Here is a 25,883-nt window from a genome sequence, read left to right as displayed (position 1 = left end):
ACAAAAATGGCAGAGTACGTGCAATCTTTTTTTATCACAATAAAACATAATTAGGATAAACATTTATAAAGCTAGTCAGTATCAATAAAGGCAGCATAATTTCACAAAGCCAATTTCCTTTAAGTTCATCTAGTCCTTCGTTAAATACATATTTAGATCAATAAAGGTTTTATTTGAAAAGTGGAAACATGTACTAATGAGGTAATAGTTACATTAACCTTAAGTGGAACTTGGTTGTCAGATACTGATATCCCCTATTCATTTAGCTGCTAAATTACAGGAGGGATTTCCTAAAGTCATCTGTTAATTAGATTCATTTTTAGACTGGATACTACCAAAAATCTACGTTAGACTAAACAAAACATTACAGTATTGAAGTGTTGAAGGGAGATTATGCTGAGAGAAAAACTATAAATTCTATTCCTTACTAGAATTGTGAAAATCCTGTAAGTAAATTTCCTTCCTGTTTGGATCCTTGTAGTACTTTTATAATAGAACAGTGGGTACCTGGGTGGGATGCATAGACTCAAGAACAGGAACACTGGTTTCATTTCGGCAGTTTGCTGTCAGTTGTTGACAAAATAATCCAGCTGGGCACAAAGGATAATGAGCACCCAAAACAAAACTGGAAAGCAATCAAGTTTGTTTCAGCCTGCTGCAAATTTTAGCATTTTTCATTAGGTACAAAGTCTTTTCCTTCAAGCTCATGAATGTCAGAGCATTTTCCACTCTGCTAAGAGGGTATCAGGTTGCTGGATGTTAGATGATGATCTACCCTGCTTCTTGGGCTGCTACTCTTTAGGTGTTAGGTAATAATCCCTGCTTTTTGCTGCTGAATTCACACTAGTCCCAACACCAGCTCCTTTAAACCTCATAGACATCAATTGCTTCCCTTTTGTTTACTGACCACACAGGGAACTTCTCAAGGTAGTCATGCAAGAGATGGAAGAAGTTATCCAGCCCATAAAAAAAATTCACAAGTTACCAAAATGACAGTATTCTGTATTTGAGGGCTTTTAGAGTGGGGGTAAATGCTCCTTTTAGTTTAAAAGCTCTCCCTACCAACTGCGCTTAACCAGCCTCTGGGACAGTTTGCCATAACATGCAGACAGGTGACCACAACTACCACAAAGTCCCCTCATGCAAAAAAACCTTCCCTTGTCATCTTCTACTCAGTACCTACCTCTGTTCCCTAACCCTAATAAAGGCAAGGAGGTTGGAAACCAAAAGAACAAAGCAGCACATTTAATGACTCTCTCTGTTAGACCAATCTATGTTTCACCCTCCCACCTGGAAGATGAGGATTGTGAAAGCTGGCGTTCAAACTATGCAAGAAGTTTGTTGGGAAGCAGAGAAGAATAATCCATCATAACTAGAATGATTTTAACAATATGGTCATCATCAGAGTCCTGTGTGGCCTCATTTTGGTCAGAGCTGGATGCAACAATGATAAACTACATGTTTGAGGTAGGAGTGGTTAGAAACCGGGAAGAGTTTAACCACAAAAAAGTATGTTACATTTCTAATCAAAGCAAATAAATCATCATTTCCTCTTCAGTATCTGCACATTTACAAAATTGAAACTAGATGGGTTTTGAGAAAATCATTATTAAACATGAGGTAAAAAATATATCAAACCTTTCACTTGCATCCCCCAATAAAGCTTTTAGTACTAAAATGTGACACAATAAGCATGGTACTCCAACTAAAATTATGCAAGCTCCCCTACAAAAGTAACATTTCTATTTACCAACAACCATCAAATTTTTTACTAAAGATATTCTGTGTAAGTTTGTACTGTCACCCAGCTTTTGTTTCACCCTGAAAAGTTTGTCTATCCAGTTGAAGCCACTTGACCCCAAGGAAGCAAGCCAAGGTGTCCTTTTAAGGTGATGTTTATGCTGAACAAAACAGCTTGACTACAGGACTTAGCACAGACTTCTGCAACGTACTTTCTTAAACAGGGGTTTTCTTTGCTGAGATACCTTGATACACTGCACAACAGCATGGACTTAGCCAGCTTTGTTCCCAATCAGAGAAAATTGAGATGAGCTCATCCTGATTTTCACTGTCATCACATAATTCATGATCTGTTAGTCTCTGCTGAACAGCAACACAGCATTGAGAGGTGCTGTTCCTTGAAAGGTAGAGCTTTAGCACATTTTTGTGTGCTATGTCATATTTTACCAACTGCATTTGAAAAATTCTCTTTTTTGCTGCAATGTTTCTGTATTTACATTGTTCAGATAGTGTTGACAGTCATAATGTCATGCATGCTTTTATTATTATCTTGTATAATACAGTTATGATGGATGGGAACCCATAATACCTGGCACTGTATTAATAAAGGGGATGGATCAGTCTTGTCAGGGTCACAATCAGTAATCTAGACATGGTTCAGAGGGAAGGCACAAACAACACCACCACAAGCATGTCTCCTCCTCCAAAAGGCAAATTTTTTACTCATTTCAAGATAGAGGTACAGACCTCTAGGAGGATAAATTCTTATAGAATTAAACACAAGAGTAAATGTTACTTATGGCCTTGCAGGCAGGGAGGCTGCCCTGTGAGCTCACACCTTACAAAGCACAAGAGAATCAGTGAACCCTCTTGGGCAAGAGAGCACAAAATTTCAAGCACACCTTGCACCTTACTACACAAAAGAACACAACTGGAGGGAACTAAGGAATGGGAATTTAGATAGTTTTCCACAGCACAGAGGGAAGTACTTGTTTTGCTGGGGGCATGGGGTGGACGAAGGAAGCACAGGAAGAAGGTAGCAGTGGATTGACTCCACAGCACCTCAGGAGTAATGGGAAGGCAGAGAAAGCTAATCAAACCCTTCCCTTCTGCTGATAGGAAAACTGCTCCTGTTTAATTGCTTCTGACTCTGTTCTCTCCTGACCTTATAAGACCTTTGCCTTCTAACAGAAAACATGCATTTCTAAGCACATTTTATATTTTGCATTTTTATGCAATATTAAAGAATAATCCACCATTTAGTTTAAATGATCCAAACCTTTAAATTTCTTTGCTTCTCCATCTTCAAAGATCTGGGTTTACATTAAGTTCAGCATTATCCCACAGGGGACACCTTCAGCTCATAATTCCTATCATTGAATTGCATGGCCTGCGTCTCAAGTATGCAAGATTTGCCACGTGAAAAAGGGAAAAAAAAAAACCACCAAAACCCTGACCCATCATATTTTGAGGTTTAAAATGCAGAAACATCTGCTAGAACCATACTGAGCTGGCCGAGGTTAGGACTATGGGAGCCTGCAGTTGATCAGTGCTGCCCTAGGTGTCACGGAGGCCAATGGGAATTACACTAAGAGGGTTTCAGTAGACAAGGGCGTAATTCAGTCAGCTTTAAAAAAATCCATGAAACAGTAGCCTAACTTTTTCCTTTTTTTTCACTTTCAGCCTCCTACTCCTTCCTTTCTGACTTTTGAGCCATTTGCTCTTTTGAGTGTATTATCAGAGTGACAGCCTCTACATTCCCATGCTGGCTGAACTTCCAAACAAATGCCATCCTATCTAATAATTTTTACTATCATTATTGTTTTACCTAAAAAAATTATTTTTAAGGTCCGTTTAAAACATAGTATACGCAGCTTTGTCAAGATCACTAATTGCAGGGTACCCTCTTTTCTATTCCTTATATTTTCTAACTTTGCAAATAAAGAAATTATGCAAAACAAACCATACAAAAAGTGTTTAATACTTAGTAGATAGCATATTCACTTTTTCTTCTTTAACTAGAAGATTGCTAAACTGCTCAGTAATTGAAATTCAGATAAAAATAACAAGGTTCCTTAGAAAATTTTAACCCCTAACATACTTAAACATAAAAAACAGAAAAGCATTTTAATTTAAAGAGACTGATTTAAAAGGAAAAAGAAAATAATGGGAAAAGTAAAGGTAATGACTTTCAACTGCAATTGTTCCTTCACATTTTCATTCACATTACAGAAGGCTAGAATACTCTGCATCTCTACATCCTTCAAGCAGTTTGAAACACCTGTAAACCTGAAACACTGTTAATAGTGCCTGTCTTCTAAGTGGTTAAATCACTAGAAAATGTCATGTAACTGTCATATCTCACTTATAACCTGCACTTTAAACCAATCATTTTGTCACTTACATCATCTTGTAAATCCACTTGTCCACTATAGGGCAACAGAAGACACAAAAGGCCATTCAAAGTGTGGCCATTGATTTTTCCATAATCTATTATGGATTCAATATAACTGGTTCTTAAAAATTAAAATTAAAATGGGTTATAAATAATTTTATCATTATGTGTGCTTCAGTGAAAGTGAGCAATGTGGGAGAAAAGAGCTGATACTGCAGACAGAAGATAAATTTTAGGAACACAGGTCAAGAACAACAACCAAATAGTATAAAGAAGTCCATAAAGAGCCAGCTCTTGTCTGTGAATGTCTAACCCCTTTTGGGATCAGCTGATGTCTCTGTGGAGGCAAGTTGCAGAAGGTCACCAGGCAACCACTCCACAAAGCAGAACTTCTCCCCTTCAAATCGATCACTGATTCACTTCAGCAAGTGCCTGATACTCCTCATGCTGGGAGATCTGGCTAAACTCTACACTGAGTTTATGCCTTCCTTCTGAGTCTTCAAGCATATCCTCTCCCTGCCTTACCCTCCCCAGACTCAGAAGTCTTTTAAGTATCTCCCTCATAAAGCAGCTGCAGGATCCCCTTGCTCTCTATCATTCAGGTCCTGGGAAAAGTACTAAAAGAAAAGAAAAGTATTGTAAAATAAATCTTTTGGAAAATCAGATAAGTATTGTAGAATTTCCAATACAAAATGTTTGCTGGAGCACTAATTGTTATTTTTCTATTAAGGCAAGGTATCAGAATGGGTAAAGAACAATGGCAACAAAACTGGAAAGCAAGGTGCACTCCTAGGATAGAGATTGGGAATGACCACCAAATTCTCTTTCTGCCTGGCAGGTGCCTCAAATCATGTGGATCAAAGAAACCTGAAAGATCACTTGTACAACTAGAGACAAAATCCTTATGAAATGAAAAAAACAAGCCAGACTTGTTTTCTAGCTCAGAAAAGTATGCTTAATTATTAAAACCATAATATCCATTGTCTGGAATATGTCTGAACTCCTGGTTTGCCTTCAGACAATGCCTCTGTGACATAAGCACTGCTACCTTTCCATAAAAGAGAGGAAGACATTGTCTCCCTAGAAACACTTGGAAAAGGTTGCTCCTGCCCTCTCCCACTGTCTAAACGGGACAGGAAAAAATGGGAAAGGATCCAACTTCCTTTACTTGAATATTGATATAAAAGTAGGCAAAACACAGCCTCTCATACCACAGTTTGTAGAAATCCTAAACTCATCTTACTAACCTTCAACAGCAGGTGACAACCTATTTTAAAAGTAAATTATGACCTTAAAAAGAACAAAATTAGGAAAATAATTTTGTTTCCCATGCTGATGAAATTTCCAACATTTTGAATCTTATACAATAAAATCAAAGTATACTATCCTTTAATCTGAACAGAGGAACCTAAGTAGGAACTTGGTGACACTCATATGTCTTTAAGAGAAGCACTGACAAGTTGACAGCTCACTCATTCTATTCTCACAAAGAGAAACATTTTACTGCTTAGAGCCCCTTCGTTGTTTACAAAAGAAAAACATCTTTTCATTTTAGTCAAGAAAGCTTCTGTTCCAGAGAACAAAGCCTTCATTTGGCCTTCTCTAATCTTTATGGTGTTTGCAAGTTGGTGTCAAAAATGTTAGTCAAGGCATGCTGTGTTACAGGTCTGTGGGGCAAAAACAGTCACAAGAGACTTTCCACCCAAGTTAGGAGACCACATTACCATTCTAACTACTTCCTATGGAAGTCACAGTTGTATCAACATCCTGCTGGTTTGTTTGTATTTAACTTGGGATATGACTCTCTACACTCTCAGCATGAATCCTACAATTAAATTGAAGCAGTCCACAGGTTACTAAAAAACAGTCTAGTGTTCTGCATTTGAAATGGTACAATTTTTGAGACAATCAGCTTGCTATCTGAACATGTTTATAGTAGACATTACCACAGCTGCAACAAGTCAAAATAATCTTTCTAATAAAATTATAAAAAAATAGTAAATTTCTTCCTGAAAATTTTTTCTTCACAGCTATTTATACAGATTCTGTTATCTAACCTATTGAGTAAACAGATGTTAAAGAATTCACATTAGAGAAATTATCCTTCTCTACATATAAGCTGAAATAAGCTGGAAAAGCAGAAAAAATTCTTCTTTCCAAATACTTTATTAATAATATAAGAAATCTGACCCTTGTTGTGTTTGCTTAAACTTCAAAGAGACTCATTTAATGTCATGTATCCACTACTGCTCATTCAGCCTAAAACTATTCCCAGGGTATGTACTGGCTGTTTTTAGAATATCCTAGCATTTCAAAAGGAGCATAAACTAAGCAACTCTGCCCACACCTTCTAGTGAAACACCTCAGGTTCCAGCATAGGGAAGAGAACGGATTATCTCCCTTCCTGCTTTTCTTTTGGAAAAGATGGGTGCAGGGGAATGCTCTGCCTGGCTGTAACACTGAAAGCAGGCAGGTCTGTAGGGAAGCCATTCTTTAAAGTGGTTTAAAGAAGTGAGTTCCACACATTTCAAAGAGCAATTCCAACCCTAAATCACTTTGCCAATTTCTTCTACCTTACTATATTCTTTTCCTCCTCCTTCATGTTGTATGTAACAACCAAAAAAAAAAAGAGGAAATTAACTTCATGGCTACATACGAGTCCCTGCAATTTCATCAGGGATTTCCCTGTCAATGAGTGTCATGCCTCTGGCCTGTGCTTGCCCTGAACAGGTGAATTGCATACATAATTACTCTGAAACATTCCAGATGCACTGGATTTACTACTCACACACAGATTTCAGAAGCCCTTTCACTATTGCTGTACCCACAGCAATGAGGAAGAAACCACTCTCCTGTGGGTGTCAGAACCTCTTAGGGTTGAGCAATTAGGACATAAATAAAGGCAAACATGTTGAGTTCCCTCCCCAGGTGTCAGTTTCAGACGGTGATGGATGGAAATAGTAATCGGATAATGTAAGGCAGGGACATGAGCTGATTTGTCCAGGTGCTGGAAACACATCTAGATAGATTCTCTGGACATCCAACAGCTCTTGTCAGAGCTGAAACTCCTGCTGAGCTGCTACACAGATGTGAAATCCCCAACTTATACACCAGTAAAATTTATAGATGGAAAAAAGGGGTATGTCTGCAGAAAACCAGATGAATGGTAAACTTTCTTATTCTTCTGCCACTAGTACTTCATAGAGCATTTTGACTTCTGTACAAATTCTGACTTCTTAGTTTTACATTTTACACAGTCTTTCCCTTAGGCTGTGACCCCTGACTTCCAGAATCCATTCAAAGACCCTCTTCATCCCTGCAATATCCTGAAAAGTCCACTTGAAGCCATTTACGTTCTTTTCCATGCCTGAAGCTCTTGCTCTACAAGGCAGGAGGACACCAGTCAGACCTGGTGACAGACAAGGGGAAAAAGCACATTCTCCTCCTAGCAGGACAAGCTTCCTCCCTGCCCCATAGAGCTGCTCCTACCCAAATCATGGTCCTGCACCCAAGACTGGCATCTAGTGGCAAATCCAAGTGCCCTCTCCTTCTCTGGCCCAGCAGCTGAACCACTGACCCAGCAGGCAAAGGGCACTGAGTGCTCAGCACTTGTACACAGAGGGGCAGCTGCTGAGACTGAATGCTTGCTGGAAAAAACATTTTATCCCCTTCTTCCCACAACTATTTCATCCCTGACTGTACACAGGTGCTTTTAAATGAGTAAATCTATTTAAAAAACAAAGAAAAGAAATTTCCTTCTATTCTTTACAGTGAAAGAAATGGTGACCAGACTTAAAGGAAGGGATGTTTAATTTTATACTGTCACTGTAAGAAAGTTAACTGCAAAATCTAATTTAAAGTATATTTTTTGGACAGCACAGTAATGTTCTGTTTTTGTTACTGAATAAAATAACTAGTAGCTGGGTTTTTCTTAGGAGCTCTTTAATGCTTCATTACTAACTATCCAATTTATTTCACATAAGGGAAAATACATTTTCTTCTGGAAATTTGTAGTGAATTTCAGGGCAAAGTCAACTCCATCAAATCTGATTTAGCAATACCCACAGGTGATGGCATGAACTCTATTTAAGGCAAGGAAAACGCCTTTCAAACTCTTGGCAAGAATTCTGAAAGCTTCAGAGCAGTGAGTATGCTGAGTTAATAGAGGAAACACTCAGTAATTAACAACTAAATCTCAAAAATTAAGACTTGTCAGATCTTCAGGTCAAAACACAAAGTTTGTCTTTTGGGGGATTAATCACATGGCCACTCACTAAGTACAGTGTTTGCCACATGTAACTACATCACTGAAAGATCATCAAATTAATGCAAAAGCACAATGAAATATTTTCTAACCTTGCACTTAAACAACAAATAGAGTAAGCATCACAGAAAGTTAACTTAAAGATTTTCAACCAAGAAAACACTTAATTTTGATAAAGTTAGGGGGAAGCTTGGGTGTTACCGTTTTGTATTTTCTTTTTAACTTTAGAGGATGCAGTTGAAGATAAAATGCATATAGTTTAAAACTTGAACTTACAAAAAGAGTGACAATCATTTTTATATATTTTCCACCACATGTCATTAGATTTTCTTTTATGACTTTTGGCTCTCCAGGTCAAACTTTATATCTTCCAAAGGGAAAATAATTTCAACCCTTTCTAAAAAGTTGATCTGTCCCATGGAGCAAAACCCACTTTCCATGAGGGCAGGCATTTATTTCACATACATATATATATAAGGCAATTTTAATATTATGTAAATACTCATTTATCTATCTATACAGCTACCTAATTTTGTTACAAGCAGGTTTATGAGTTTTGGAAGGAACCGCCACATAGGAAAGGAGATCTGTATGAAAGCACTGTGGTCATGAAAGTATGCTCCACAAATATGGCATTGCTGAAACATCTGACAAACCTCCACCACATCAGAGTGCTGAAACTTCTCCTACCCTCAAGCTCTTCATGTTACAAAATGAATAAGCTGTTCTAGGCAAGCCTTGTGAAGTTCTCAGGAGGTTGTGCTCCTACTTGTGGACTCTCAGAAAACAAAAACAATCTCTGGAAAAAGCAGTCTTAGGACATATTTCTAACTACCATATTTAAAGCTCAGCCAACTGAAATATTTCTATGGATGATAAATACATTTCTTAAAAAAAAACATTGCCATGGCTTTTGTCACACCATGCACTAGAGATTTTTTGAAGTATCATTTACTAAAATATAAAAAGTGCATTGATTTTTGCTTTATGCTCAGACATAGAAAGAGCACAAAGCAACAAGACAATTAGACAAAATGATGGATTTGAACACATGCTGCATTTTACTGTTAACATGTATGCATAACTTCCATTAATGTCAGTATGAGTTATGTGTGCACTGCTAAAATAATATGACCATAGCAAAAATATTTCCTCCAGAACTAATATAGTAATATTTTTAATAGACATTTCAAAAAAATTCAGAAATTAACATGCAACTGCAACTCCTTTTTCAAACTTACACTTTCAAATTCTTTAAAATAAACCTTATTTTTTTCACAAATTGGCAACAAGTTAAGAAAGAACTGATTTTCTCAAACTACCTCTCATTTAATGGGTACTTATATTCTTTCCAGTTCAAAAAGACCAAACAGATATGTACAAGACCAGGCTGCTCTCCCTTTTTATTCTAAACTTCCATAAATAACCAAATGTATATGGGAACAAGAAATGATAATTGAAGAAGTTTTCTAAAACTGACAACTGATTGTGGCCTCTAAATTAAGACGGATCTTGACAATGACAGCCAGATGGGCCTAGAATGCAGAGTTATGGTTGGAACTTGAACATAATATAAGCATAGGAAATCATCATGAATGTCCTTAAACACACACTTCATGCCTATTTAACTGGAAACTGGTAGCCAAAAACTGTAATCACTCGATACTGAATTTTTTAAACAACAAATAGAAATTTTAAAAAATTATAATTAAAAAATTAAAAATTAAAGTTTAAAAAAGAAATTTTAAAATATTTTAAAAACCTAGGATCTTTGCTGCTGAGTCTTTCACTTGTAATACTATTCAGCCCTTCATTCATAAAATAGAACAGCTTTTCTCAAAATGAGTTCTACCTCACCAGTTTTTGCCAACCTCGTTTTCCAGATTGTTCTGTGAGGTTTTGTGTACCAAATTTAAAAAGTCACACTAACAGAACTACAGATTTTTCCTCTATTTTGTTCAGCCATTGTTAATTATGATTTTAAAAAAAATCTTATTATTAGAACAAAAAAAAAAGCACTTGAGGAACCAGACCAAAGCACTATACAGAAAATAGATAACTGGCACTGAGAATCTGAGTTATGATGGGAAATGAATATGTACATATAACTTCATACTTTTAAAAAACTTTTAAAATGTATCTTATAAAATATAATGTCCCACAGTATTCTAATTCTAATATGTGAGTCCATTTTTCTGTATGGATGTAGACCTCATTAAAATCAAAACCTGAAATTCTTTAGATATCCCTGGAAACATTTGTGCTTCCATTACAGTATTTCTGCACCTGTATTACCTGGCAGACATTCTTAAAATCCACTTTTATAAAACCCCACTAAGTATGTGACTCCATTTCCACTTTGCCTTATTTACAATGACATTATGAAAACCATTTTTTCAGATTACTTCCCTTCCTTTAAAATCAAGGGTAACTGTAAAAATTGACCTGAAGTTATATATTGCTTCCTCCCGCAAAAAACCTGCTTCAAAATTGCAACTGTGATTTTTCTTTGTTGAATGTTAACTACATAATTATCAGCCTAGCCAAGTCATAGCAGGTTCATCCTTTTTTTGCCAATTTTAAAGATCATATCAGAACTTTAATGCCCCATAATTATAGATACTTACTCTTCTTTGCATGGAGGAAGTTAGATTTAAATTATATGTCTCTCTTCCTTTTTCATTCTGAACTCATACACAGTGGTAAAGTGTATGCAAAAATTCTTTGTTATTTTGGGGGTGTTTTTAACCAATTCAAAGCAACAAGCCTTGCACCATCAATAGGAAGTTAATAACTCCCATCCCTTGCATGTGACACTGGCAGAGATTCCAGCATTGCATTCCCACTGAGAGATGGGGCTCTAGATTTTCGGTTTCTCAAAGATGTTATATAGTACTGATACTTCTATTTGCATGCAACAAAGGACAACTTACAAAAAATGTTGAGTACTCCTAAAATGAAGATGTTTGCACTTCTGTGCTTTTAAAGGAATGTAAGTGTCTTAAAACTATTAGAAGTCCTTAGATTGAGACTTAAATAACACAAGAAACCCTCATGAAAACTTTCTCCTATGGCAAAAGCAGGTTTTTTGGTTTTTTTTTTTTCCCTAGAAATTAGACAAATCAAGGTACTTACTTCATTTCTAGAATTTCTTCAAGCTGTTTCCTTCGCTCTATTCTCAGGTTAGCCAGATGTGCTTCTTTTTCAGCCAAAGACTGCTGGGTTGAGGCAAGACGGGCTTTGGTAGAATCTAATTCTTGTCTAGTCTTCTCCAGTGCATTCATCAGCTCTTCTACCTGAGAGAGAGGACATTTTCAACTCCATATTCTTTACAACAAGAAAATGTTAAATCCATATAAATACGGGGGGATCACACTAAAGGAATTATTTTCTGTAAATAGCCGCTCATATAGCTTTCCATCATAACTGATAGAAAAAACTAACAGTAAAAACAGTAAAAAACTTACAGTTTTAAAAACTAACAGTAGTGTTTCAAAACCAAAAAAACCCTCAAAGTTTCCATGAATCCATTAGCAATAAACACTATTTATACAAAATAGAGCTAACACCAGAAACCTATTTAACCTGGGCCACTGCCACATATAGATAAAATTTATAAATATGTCCTGCACCATTTTTATTATTTAAATTCAGGGTGGTGGTAACCCATCATAGAAGTTATTTTAGAAATTTTAAATGCAGCTATAGATGCATGTTTTGATATCAAAGTGTTAATGAAAACCCAACATTTTTCATGAAGAATGCACACCTTTGCAAAACAGGTTGCCCAGGGAAATTGTAAACTCTCCAGTTCTAGAGTATTTTAGGATTTTGACTGAATGAAGCTGGGAGAATCTGATCCAACTTTGAAGTTATTTCTGCTTTGAGTACAGGTTTATAGTGCATTGCCCCTAGTGGTCCCTTCTAATCAAATTATTCTATCATCCTGAACTTCAAAGGTCTGTAACTGCTCTAATAACAATCAAGATATTTTCCTCCTGATAACTGTGAGAAGCTCTGAAGCATGAAGTGTAATGTAAATGGGTGATCCCTTTTTGTCCATAGTGTGGAGAAATGTCATGGAGAAATTTAAAGAATGGAGACAATATAATGACACCTGTCTGGCAGCAGAAGCTTTATTTGTGGGGTGAAGCATTTTCCATGAATGGCCTCCAGTAACCAGTATGACAGGGGGATTTCCTCCTCTTCAAATGATACAGTTTAGATAAAGTGAAATACAGGATTTCCTTAGTGAGACATAATGATTTGAATAATGAATGTCCTATTTCCTGTATGTTCTTTCTCACCTCCTTTGTCCAAATATTATTATTTTATAAACTAGAAAACACTTCAGGAAGAACCTTTAAATGAAATAAAATAAAATGGGAAAGAGGGTATATTCCATTCATCCATGTTATGCAAAGCATTGAAAGGAGTTCAATTTTGCTGTGATTGAGGAGTCTGACCAAATTCCACAGTACTCATCAGTGTGGCTACTTCTCCCAAGCTCATGCTCAACTGTTGTTCTCTAAAGCCTTCTAGCAGGCAATCATTGCTTATAAGCCATTTTTGTTTCAATTCCAATATAGATTGGCTTCTATATAAAAAGTTCAATAAAGAATACAAGTAAATAATAGAGATGTCATGAATTATAATGAGGACTCACAGCCTGTTTGCCAATGACACACTGATTACTTATTCCTTACACACCATACAAACACTCCAATAAGATCAGTCAAATAGCAGAACAAGTCTGATACCCTGCAGAGCATAAGAAGCTGCATTTCATGAATGCAGATCAGAATTACCAACAGTATTGAAAGTACTGATGTTTAACCTTCCACTCAGAAAGTAAAAGCAGTGCAATGGTGGCATCAATGAAACAGCATGGAGTGCAACTCAGGAGTCTCTGCAGATGCAAGATTCCACTGAAGAAAGATGATGACTTGAGATACCTTTGTAAAATGACTGTCTAGTGAACGTTCTTAGAAGCAGCAAAGAGAACATATACTTGAGGGAAATAAAGAAATAAAAAACCTGGATTTGCACTTAAATACCATGAAAAAAAAAGAATTAACAGGCCAGAAGGAAAGAGATCATATTTCTTTAAAAACAGATTCAATTTCTAATATAACATCAGGTACTTTATCTTCTGCCTTAGTGCAAGAACAAACTCATGCTGTCTCTAACAAAGACAAGACTCAGCTACTAAAACATACGATATTTCTGTCTTCTGGGTTATTTCTTAGGCTTTTTCTTGTACCTTTTAAAAACGGCACCTAGTTTCTGCTGAGCATACACTTAATTCCAGACAACACAGCTTAATGGAAACTGTAGTGAGAATCAGAACAGGAAAGTCATGAATTCATACAGACTCCAGCTTTGAGACAGTATCTTTAACACCAAGACACTCCCCACTTGCAGATTTGTTGGGCAAATGAAAATGTAAAAAAGTAGAATTCTTTAACTTTCGTATTTTTAGTATCATTGTGCTCCCTTTCCATGTTCTCAATTTGGTACTCAACCCGATGATTGACTGAATCTTCACCCAAGTTCATATCACATATATCACATAATTTACATGTCGAAACATTTAAGAGAATTAAAGACTTGCGGAAAACAAAGCTGTGGATTTGTTAATGTCTATTGGTAACATACTCTTACATCGTCAGACAAAAGAGATCAAAGTTAAAAACAGAAGGGAAAAAAACTTTCAAAACTTAAATATGAAAACTTTTTAAAACCACAAATCGTTAACACGTGTCGACTTGAAAGTTTTATTTGCATTTACACTTTCAACACAGTATTTGCCAGCTAGTTCTTCCTTCATTTTTCTAATATGACCCAAGCTCAAGGGTGCACGTTTTCCTAGTTAACTGTCCTACCAACACCTACAGCCAAATTCAACTGGCAGGCATGTGCACAAGAAACTGATTTTTTTTAAAAACCATTCCTATCAAATGTAAATGTGCAAATACTGAAGTTGCACAAACAATCCTCTCACCCTAATGATATAGCTGTAGCAGATGTGTTACAATAGAAAATTTACTTTAACCACTGAAGGCAGTATTATAGATACAAATTTTGGTTTTGGACAGTCCCTGCCCCAGCCCAGCGGCCCCACCTGGCAGGGGCAGAGGCACTGGGGGCAGTTTCCACCTGGAAGCTGCTCCCATTTCCCAGCCCTGTCCCTCAGTGTAAATGCTCCTAATCACAAACCCTGCATGTTTTGAATTCCCAGGAATTTGAAAGAGTTTACGGCGAGAACCTCAGTGAATGCACTTAGCTCAGGAGTATTCTATGCCCTGAATATTTTATTAGCTGGGTTTTCTTCCCTTTTGCAAGACAACGGCCTCATTTTATCCTTTGCATTTTATAATAAAAGCCTTTTTTTTTTCATACTTTCAGAAAGAGCTTAACTGACCTTGGCACTTTGAGGATTTTATTAAAACCTGCACTAGAGTTAAGTTTGCATTTCAGAATGGCAGAAACCCAACAAACTAAACTACAGCAATTGTTTCTTAGTTTTGAGTCTGTTTCCAGAGAACACTTTCTACTTGTTCTGCAGCTTCACATTTTTAAGTGCTATCAGCAGTGTTTCACACCAAGATAAGAAAAGAAAAAAATGAATGTGGCTGAAGAATACATCTGTGCTACCAGATTCTGCAAATTAAAGGAGGTTAGAGTTCAAATGAATGACAGTTTATTAAAAATGCCCTGGAGCATTCTTAATTCCAGATTGGATTCGGCTCAGTACAGCTCAGGCTAACATAATACTGCTCCAGTTTGTGGGAATGAAGAGGGGGAGGGACAATTGCATGTTTTCTCAGTTCAAGTATAATATATTTCTGCAGGATGACGATGAGCTGGCAACATTCCAGCAGTCAAGGTTAGTACTATTACCTTTAAAGGGTTGGCACTTCATTTTGGCAACAATATTGGTGATAAATACTAGAGTTTTGGATTTCCCTGACTTTTTCAAGTATCAGTAGCTATACAAAAACTTCATACCTATTTTATTTTAAAACCTAATCTTGTTTTAGCACACAGATCATTTATGAATTTTACAAAGTAAAAGGAAATTAATAAATCCATCTACTTAGAGACTTTTTTACTTTAATATTAAAATATTAACCATTACATTTTTTAAAAAGTTTAACAAACAATTACAGTCATTCAATAAAGCTGGATACATTTTGATAAAAAGTCATTCAGCGTAAGAATCCATCCAGTGGTTTTGAAAGGTTTTTTTTTTTTCATTTCCTAAGGAAATGCCTTTTATTTTACACCAAGTTACACACTACATAAATTTCAGTTATCTCCAGCTCTGTGAAGATTATTTTAATAAAAATAATATTTGGGGGTTTTTCCCCTTAGATTAAGCATGAGATTGTAAAAAAATGAAAGACTGTAATCCTCAAACTTTCTCTTTGTGGCTTTCCTACAAATTTATTCTGTCACTGGCCTAAGAGGGCATAGAAAACACATTCAAAGAGATGAGGGAAAACAGATAAACACTGGAATTTGGACACACCAAATATCTACCCACCAGCTCTTTTGACTCTCAGGCTGAAGACCTCAGCCTTTGCCATGAACACATTGCCCATGCCTCGCACAGCGAAGGTGAGTGCCCATCATGCCAGGATGCTGTGCCAGCAGCTGCTGGCCATGCAGGGAACCACTTTATCTCGTGGCTAATTCAATTATACACCTACAGGAGGGCCAGCACCAGTCATGTGGACCTACTGCTTTTACAGCTGCCAGTGCTGTCCTGCAGGATGGTTTGTAAATACCTTGTTCCTTCCTGTTCCTAATGCAAACTTTCCCAGTGGGCAACTGCCTCAACAGTTTCATTACAAAGGTGTTTTTCACAAAAGCAAACAGACATAGCAAAATGTCATCCTGAGCTTTGCAAGACATGGAAATAAACTCTTTGTCACCCTCCCCTCTACTCTCTTCCCATCCCATTTGTCATTCATAGACAAATTCCTCACCTCTGACTTCCATCACAGTTCTCAAAGCCAGGAAACAGGTCTAACAAAACCAGGACAGTTATGAAGGCTGATGCTCCTGAGCCTTGCCAAACAAAGAAATTAGACACATGCTGTGTCTCACAACTTTAGAAATTGTCAGAGAAGAAAAAAGTAACCATACTCTAGAATGCATTAAAGCTTTAAAATAAACATAATAAGTGAAGGATTTGACAGAATATTAAGCAGTATTTATAAATTCCAGGTTGGTTTTCCAAGTCGTAAAAGACTAGACAAATAGGGCTCAGTGACATCAGCCAGCAATGCACTGGCAGCTCAACACCAAGCACCAGAAGCACTGCAGCATCAGTCCCCAGGGCAGGGCCATGTCCTTAGGAACAGAACAGCACAATTATCAAATGGAATGCCATGCTGCAGAATATGACATCCAAAACCTCACAGAGATTACTTCACTACCAAAAGTAGGATTTAAAGTATTTTAATCCTCCTGCTAAAAGCTATGTTAAGAACACAAAAGGTTTTGTTTCAATCAGATAAAGAGACACAGCACAGAGAGCGCACATATTTCCCTTCCAGACCTGCAGGGACCACAGGCCAGGAGAGAAGGTTCTTTACTTTCCTTACTGTTACATTGCTGGCTGTCACATGGTGGTTACCATCCATGTTAATTCATAGAAGCACAGTGCTATGACAGAGACATATGTCCATCTCTACAGAGAATTATTCTGAAATGTAGTGGATTCCCACAGCTCCAAATAAATAGATATCCTTAGTATAAGGATTACTAATGCTGTGGTCTTTATTATGTTAATTTAAGATTTTGAAATAAAGTTTTGGGAACTGTATTTAAGTGGCTTATTTTTCTGGTACTGGCAGAACGTTGAGCATCTTATTCTAAGCCTCAGTAATTCAATAAAATATAGAACCACAACAATGTCATTCTTTGACTCATTATCTGTGATTTGGTTTTCCAATTAATATGGTGATTTCACCTATAACTGAAAAACAATCAAATAATTTTGGAAAATAGTGGTCATAATCACATAAACAGGGTGAATTTTTGAATCAGTTCAAAAAGCCAAACCAAACCAACAACTAAAAGCAACACCTTTTTTTTTATTAAATCAAACAAAATTATGACCTAAATAATGGTAACCTCTGTGCTCTAGGGTCATGCTCTTAGATGAAAACAAAAGCTATTCTCAAGTCCAAAGAAAAAGGATGCTTCCCCTGGTGTCCCAGGAATACTGTCATCTATTTAAACACTTCATCTTGTGAAACACAACTGGCCCCCAGTTACAGTATTCTCACTTAGCTTCAGGTAAAATACACTGTACAACAACCCACTGACAAAATGTGAATGTGACCTTCAGGAAAACTGAAAAAGATGGGCAAGGGAACAGAGTACTACTCTCAGATGCAGCTGGAATGTTTTGTCCCAAACAGAAGCTCTTTCGTCAACAGTAAAACACTATTATATATATGATGAAGTAAATAATGTCACATTCTGATATTTCAAGGCTATATGCAAGAATCAGTCAAAAAATGTTCAATTTCCAAGGCAAATTTCATGCTGACAAGGCCTAATTATAATTCACACTTGGCCCCATTCAACTTATTCACCCAGACATGCACCGTGATGGAAGCAAGAGCAAGCACTTGAGAAACTGTGCAAGTCCATTTTTAAAGAGAAGGAAAAAAAAAGGCATCATCCTTTTATTTTTGCTTTTACTTTGAAAATTAGCTATTTCATTGACATGTCTTGTTAATTTTCTCCCCTGTTCCATTGAGTTTCATCTGAGCAAGTCTATGATCTTTTTAATCAGCTGGTAGCCTTAGCTCTGCTCTTACACTTGTTTGATACTGTCCAAACCTAATTACAAAGGTAGCATGAAAAGTGTTTTATAGATGTGCAAGTGAAAGCAAATTTGATATAATATATTGATAAATTACAGAGCTCAATCTAATGTTTTCAGAAGAATAAAAGTAAAGTAAATTGAGTTGAATATTGAATAAATGCTGATTTCAGTAGGACACTCAGCTGTCCTACAGGATATTGTATCTGGAAAAGAACCCTTATGGGCCGAAAACAATTAGGCTGTGTGATTTTGGTGTTGAGTCCTTTCAGATAAACCATGCAAGCAGAGCAGAGCAGCTCTTTAGCTGGTATTAGAGCCCAGCGCTGTCAGAGCGGCCTCCCTGGTTAATGTCAATAGCACTGCGTATAAAAGTGACTAAAGTGTGTACAAATGTTGATCTTTGGAGAAGGCATGCCTAGAATCATGCACACATCTACTATTTCATCCACCAGGTCAACTTCTGGGAGAGAGGGCAAATTGGGAGTTTTCTTGCCAAAAAGTTGATTCGTAGCATGCTTGTTAGGTTACAGTGCACAAAGCTATTTCCCCACTGCTTTTAATCCATAATCCCAGTATATTATTAAAGTTAGAAATGCTTCCTTAGAATGTATCCAAACACAGCAGGGATTCACATGGTGTGTGTAAAGTCTTAGTGCAAACAGGTAACATATAAAAGAGGTTTCCCACACCCTGAATCATGCTTATATATTGTGAAATAGCAAGTAAAACTCACTAAAGTGAAAACGTTATTGTATGAAAATATTCAGATAATTTTATGTGAGGAATGTCAGAAAAAAAAAATTCCTAACAAGGTTTGACACAATGAATATTAATAAATATTAATAGGCAGCAATATAAAGATTCATGTAACTGATTGGAAGATATAGCTTCTGCAGCACTAAGAATTTCATGCCCCCTTTAAAAGTTCCTGGGACTACTGAGTGCCCAAGGAAGACACATCTGTGGTCTTCTCTTAATACAGATAACATTGCCCTGTTTACCTAATCCTAGGGCATTTTTGCTATAAAATTATTTATGCAATATTTTATTGGCTTGGCATACATAAAGAATTCAGTGGCATGGAGATGCTATCTCCTATTGTTTATAGTGCAATAGCAACTGTATCAATAACTTTAAGACAAGTCAAGTATGTCTGCTATGAAAGACTCAAGCTTTAGCTCTGGCACACCCAGTTACAGATAACTCTTAACAAAAAAAAAATTTAATACTTGGTGTATCAATTGATAGTTAAAACCTGAGTCAAATTCATTCAGAGCAATGGGGAAAGTACTGGAGAACACATGGAGTAGAACTACAAATAGTTGACTAATTTAATTTTTTCAGATACAGAAAGAACACAAGCAACACAAGTTTACTCATAGGGTAATAAAATAGCTAAAAATTAAGCAATTAAAAACAGCTTTGGAGAGTCACTTCAGGAAGAGAGCAGTCAATAGGAACAGAACTGAAGTGCTCATGAGGCTGTCCAGGGTAGGGCAGCCCATGGGACAGTCAGGGAGGCCTGAGGGGACAACAAAATGTCTGACAACTGGACTCCATTATTAACACATGATAAGCCAGGAATGATCACAATGGATAAAAATATCAACCCAGAATTTGTCAACAGGAATTCCTCCATGAAGGCAGTTCACAATCAGCGTGTCAATTTTTCAGAGCACTAAAGAGAAATCTTGCTCAAACTGTAGCTCCCTGTCCATAAAACTATTTCCACAGCTACTGCACAGGAATAATCTCACAGGGTACATCAGTCCCAGACCACAGTGCCTCCCTCAACCAACACCAGAGAGGGAAACTCCCTGTGGGTGGGAGAAGCAGGGCTCGAGGGGCAGGATGCTGAGCTGAATTCAACAACAGCCCCAGGAAACAGACCTTGTGTGAGAAGGGAGCCAGATGGGAGGTGGTGGCACAGGCTCAGCTGCCTCTGGAAGCAGCACTGCCAGCAGCTGGCAGAAGCCAAGGGCAGGAACAGAGCCCTTGGATGCCTCCACAGTGCAGCAGCCACACCAGCTCAGCAGGAAACTGTGCAGCAACTGCTCAGGTCCTTACACGCAACTGCACAGCCACACGAGTGCTGCAAAGGTGCAGAGAGACAAGACTGTGCACAATTCTACACACATGCACCATGCAGAAAAGAAACTCTGTAAGAATGGTTTGCTCTGATTACAGAGGTGGGAGAAGAAAATCAGGGCGGGGAGAGAACACTGACAAGTGTGGGAAGATAGCCCAAGAAATACCATCCTTCTGAAACTGAACATATTTACTCGAAAACTATTGGAAGGAAAAGGAAGTAAAAAACTTCAGAACAATGGTTTTTATACCAGGTTAGCTCCTGGAAAGTTCATCTCCATCTCTTTGAGAAAATTGAGCAGCAGTTCACATTTTTGGGAAAAACAAAGATGCTGAATTATAGAACTTGCACTTTCCAAGCCACACTGACTATTACTGAATCAAAATAGATTTCAGTGAGTATATATCCCAGTGAAGAAAAAGAACTGCCACTTAAAACTTTGCCTCATCTACAAAGAAAACTAATATTTCAATTCTGTCACATCAGTTTGGGAGTACTTGGAACAAGCATAAAAATGCAAATACTGCAACTCAATGTTGTAAAAACTAAACCTTTTTTTTGTCTCCTAGCCAATGATATACAAGCCAAATGCATTTCCACTGAGTGACAGATTTTGTTTTGCTAGAGTGAAAAAGGGAAGCAGAAAATAATATTTATACCACTGTTCACCTTATTACTGGGCTCTTCCATAGGATCTACCAGGTACAAGAAAATACTAGAAAGAGGCAGCAGAAAATGGTACTTCACTCTCTGAAAGTTGAAATATTCTAACAGATCTTTGTTGCAGCATGTGCTGCAGTCAAGAGGGCCACAATACACAGAGTATCACCGTACCATTTTTAAGCATTCTCCCATACACAGTAACACCTTACCTCATCAGAAGGCTTCAGGTGCCTGCCCATACAGAGTAACATCACGGCACTTCACAAGGCTGCAAGCATCTGCCCTTCTTGTTCTTCAGCCCAAGCTTTTATAGCCCTCACGTTGATGCATTGCACCTGTGTGCCCTCTGCTCCCTTTGGGGGTTGCTCAGCACACCTGGGCACTCCATGGCTCATTGCTGTCAGTGCTCTCACCTGCTGCTCACAGCTGTGCCCATTAGGGACGAGGCTGGGCCCAGCCTCACTCCTTGTAGGGAAGATCTGTGCGCCTACACATCTTCCCTATGGAAGTTCATTGATTTCCCACTTCTTATGAAGCAGTTATTGCTCAGCCTGGGTTATATGCTCAAAACCTTGGGTAAGGCAGCTTTCCTCACTCACTGATTACAAGCATTTTTTGCCACGTGCTGGAGTAAATAGTGAAGAGAAGCAGTTATCAGTATTAGGTTGAGCATTTGTGCTTCCTAAATTGCCCTTTACAGTACATTACAAAGAAAGCCTTATGAAAAGCAGTCTCATAAGATGCAGGAATTCTGTTTATGAAGAAATTTTCTGTACAGATAAATTATGATTCAGTTAATAGGAAGAAACCCAAGAGAAATTATATTCTAAAGCCTTGGGCTGAACCATAATAATTCTTCTGTGGAATTTACTAAAGGTTTTACTATTGTAACTCCTCTTGTATGGGCATTATTTGGATACCAAAGTAATGGGCTTTATAAGTAAGGCTTATATAAAAATATAAGTTTTAACAGCTATGTATTTTGTAGGCAAAATATATTAAACAAACTTCGATGAGAATAATAGTATTTCTCACCAGATGTAAAAAGGAAAAGCAGTCACAGAATCTTTAACTGTCTTTTATTCCTCATCTAAGAGTTTTGTTTTCCTTTTAAGTCTCTCAAGTCTCTTCCCACATGAGGCAACATTCAGGAGAGTATAAACAGAAAACACGCAGATCTACAAGTTGATATTATTCACTTTGCTTTGAGGCAAAATATTCAGACTGCAAGATAAGTGGCAGGACTTACAAAACTTACAGCTGAGAGGATTAAACTGGCCTTGATGAGAGCTTTATTTTGGATCTGCCTGACCTTTCCTCTAAACTAACTCACTGCTCATATTCTGTATAAGAACTCTCATGGGGACATATATTTTAGTTTGTTTATATCCCTCTCTTCCAAAGGCAAGCTTGGTTTTGGAGAACAGAACACACATCAAGCTGTGCATTTGAAGGATTTTTTAAGATCTAGCGTCTTTATCCATGGAACACAATCCCACAAGTGAGGATACATTATAACTATATTAGAGTGTGTTTGCAAACATACATATTTAAACAGTATTCATAAAATAATGCTTCCTTTATTTTCCAACTTTGTACAGGCCTTTGCCCCACAGAAAAACTTTATTACAGAAGTCTCTGCTATACCCAGCAGTCCTTAAAGGAATCACATTTATATTTCACTTGTGCAAGCAGAACTTTGAATACAAACTCAAAAGACTCTTAGATTTATCATGTATTAAATAAGTAGCTATGCAGTATGAACTAAAATGTCAGTTTTGTTAAGGCAGAGAAGCTTTTCTATCCATTTCAAGATGCCTGATACTGCATATATTCCATTTCAGATGGGCTATTCAGTCCCTCAAATTTGCTCCAGTAACCGCGAAAGTAAAATAAATTTACATTGTACTGATGTGTTTTAAGAAATATTGTCTCTAAAATGTTCAGCAAACGAAAAGTTATTCTTTCATCTACAGCCCAACAAAAGTAGTAACCCCAATAATATAACTGTGGGCTCACAACATATACTTTCAGTTAGAAAACTGCCTACAATGACTGAAATTAAGCACACAGGACTGTTAGGATAGGTCATACAGTTATTTGTTTTATTCTTTGTATTTCCAATCAGACACAATTTTTTTTTAATGTTTGGGAATGAGGATAGTCTAAATATAATATATTTCTAGTGGAAATAACATTTGTTCCATTAAGGCCTCAGATACTGCTGATGGCAGAACAAGATTGGAATGTGCAGATAATTATCTTTCAGGCTAGTCAACAGCTAGAAGGCCTTCATAATATCACCTTTAAGATCAAGCCAAGACATTCCAGTCTGAATCAAGGTTTATTTATTAAAGGATTTAGCACTTTCAGATCCAATATTGCCTGGAAGACCACCAATTTCCATTTCCAAATATCTAATTTCTCCAGTTTCTTGGTGCATGCATAAGAACTTCAAAATCACTTCAGAGAGCACACACATATGCACATAAATGACATCGTAATTCCTTCTCCTCTCCAAGATGAATTCCACAGGAAACACCTACAAAGCAAAATCTCCACCGACAGAGAGCTATAGGAACTTTCAATAATTCACACTCATTTAGGCAACACAGTACAGACAACTGCAGGGTTTTTTAGTGAAAGATTTTGTATTTTTCTTGATCTTGATTGATATAAGGGATACTGAGAAAAATAATACTGCAAACCTAAAAGATATACTTTGAATATTTTCTTATCTAGGAAGAGAGCTTGGCACTTAGATGTTTACTTCCTTTTCCTTTTAAGAAACACTGTTTACAATGAGCAAATAAAATTATTTTTCAAAAGTAAAGATCAGCAATTCTCTTGTTATAAGTTGGCTTTTTCAGTCTGGGGTCTTTTTCTGTGCTGGTGCCACTTATCTAAAATCTACTGTTCTTGACAAGATCAAAAGTTACAGTTTATAATACAACATCTGTTCTGCAAATTCATAGCATAATCTTACAGAGGGTCTCTATAAATGAACAAAAAAGATATATAGCCTCTCTACATATAATGGATTTGGTCAACAAAAAGCCTAAATAATCACAGTATGATCCTGGTTATCCAAACTTCCCTGCTGTACATGTCTTCCTGTCCAACAGTGACTCCTCATAATACAAACCCGTGAGTCCCCCGGATAAATGGGGTGTGATACAAGTTGTTTGAATAAGTGCTATCCTACTGTACTGCCTTATGAATACAGTTTAATCTGTCCTGGTACTTGATGTTTCCCAACTCAAGAGCAGGGAAAATTAGCCATCAACAAAGAGTAACCCTCAGTGCTATAAATGCACATTAACATGAGATAATATAAATAATAATTGCTATTGATTTACTATGTTATTCTAATACTACAAATCAGCTAGTATTTCAGAGTCAAAAAGCCAAAATACTGGCAAAGAATGCTTAAAGAAGTTTGCTTTGGTTTGTATTTTGAAGAAATAAAAAAGAAGAGCAGCTACTTTTCACAGACCGTATTTTTTTATGTCTCTCCTTCACTTTAATTAAGCAGAGTTAGTAATTAAGCTGCCAAAGGGAGGCTCAGAAGATAAAAGACTTCCCAAACCAAGTAACATAAGTTTCCTAAACATAAGAAAGATTCAAGTCTCTTATCTAAAAGCAACCTTCCTCCCTGCCTTCTCCAAATAGCATTTCCATTTTTCAAAAAAAAAAAAAAAAAGCCAATTAGATGCTCTGTCAGGAGGATATATTCTTCTCACATGTACTGCCCATTGCTTCAGCGGGACAGAAGTAGTAGAGTTAATAAGGATAGCAATCCACTATTACTTTTACTCAGCATTGTAATTATAAACTAAAACCATTTTCCTATTCCCAGCACAGGCTTATGGTTAAAAGCCCACATGGTCCCATATACACTGGAATATCTAAAATGAAAGTCTTGAAAAAACAAAGAACTGAACCAAAGCTAAACGCATTGCTGTCTTTACCAGAGAAGTCAACTCAGAAATAAACACAACTGTTCATGAGAAAGATATTAGAAGCAATAAATTTTCTAGTGATGAGTGTTTTTAGTTGTATAATTTATGTATGCACTCACTGGTGGCATGACCAGAAACACAGATACCACAGAATGAAAAGGAGAAAAAAAAGGGGAAAGTAGAAGATACGGATATATGCTCTACTAGGCTGCTAAAAAACAGCCAACTTATATGAAAGACTAGATTGTGACATATTTTCACAAAAGCAAAAACAAAAATGAGCGTTGTTGACTCAAGAATGAACGTTGGCAGGAAGCTGCCATTAGGTCTTCTATAGTTTACACTATATTTTTTCCTTCCAGACGCTGCCAGTGGGAGGTTTTAAAGCATAATGATATACTGAGAAACTTATGACAAGCATGTCCAAACAAAGTGAAACATATTTTTCACAAAACAGTAAACTCTGATAGCTTTAAATCCATGGAGCCAGAGGTAGCCTGAAGACTAATTACAGCAGAATTGTTAACTTCTAAAACCTGTTCAAGGTATTTAGGTATCCTTAACTTTATTCCAGAAAATATTGTTCTAGCAGGAAGTTACTTATAAAAAAAGAAGTTGAAATAGGTAAGATGTTTTTCATACCCAAAAAAGATTAATAATAATAGGTTTAGCAGCTTGATAGCAGCAAAAATAGCACAAATTAGAAAATGTAGCAGACATTGCAGTAAAAAGAATTTTAAAGGATGGAGCAGGTGTAAAACTAGTTTTTTACTCCTGGAAGCTGTCTTTTCTAAGTCATACTTAGAGTTTGTCATGTACCTATGTCTGAGTATATTTAAATGTGTTGTGTAAATGGAGGTCAAACATGCAGTCACCGCTGTAATTTTCATTGTACAATGACACGACTAAGCACCATAAAA

General features: G+C 36.9%; 1 protein-coding gene across 15 annotated transcripts in view; it reads right to left on the bottom strand.

Annotated features, from left to right (window-relative positions):
* Window positions 1–25,883, bottom strand: part of ERC2 (ELKS/RAB6-interacting/CAST family member 2) — a 418,139-nt gene that overhangs the window by 187,071 nt on the left and 205,185 nt on the right. For all 15 annotated transcript variants that reach the window (XR_005258403.1, XR_005258404.1, XR_005258405.1 and 12 more), the window contains one exon: window positions 11,535–11,695. Coding sequence is in view for 1 of the 15 variants with exons in the window: in XM_038149364.1 (XP_038005292.1) it covers window positions 11,535–11,695 (161 nt within the window). In the remaining 14 variants the exon portion in view is untranslated. The remainder of the gene's footprint in view (window positions 1–11,534; window positions 11,696–25,883) is intronic.

This window comes from Motacilla alba, chromosome 12 (assembly GCF_015832195.1).
Source record: "Motacilla alba alba isolate MOTALB_02 chromosome 12, Motacilla_alba_V1.0_pri, whole genome shotgun sequence".
In the NCBI taxonomy this organism is placed as follows: domain Eukaryota; kingdom Metazoa; phylum Chordata; class Aves; order Passeriformes; family Motacillidae; genus Motacilla; species Motacilla alba.
Note: the sequence above shows the minus strand (reverse complement) of the source record. Positions and strands in the feature narration are given on the sequence as shown.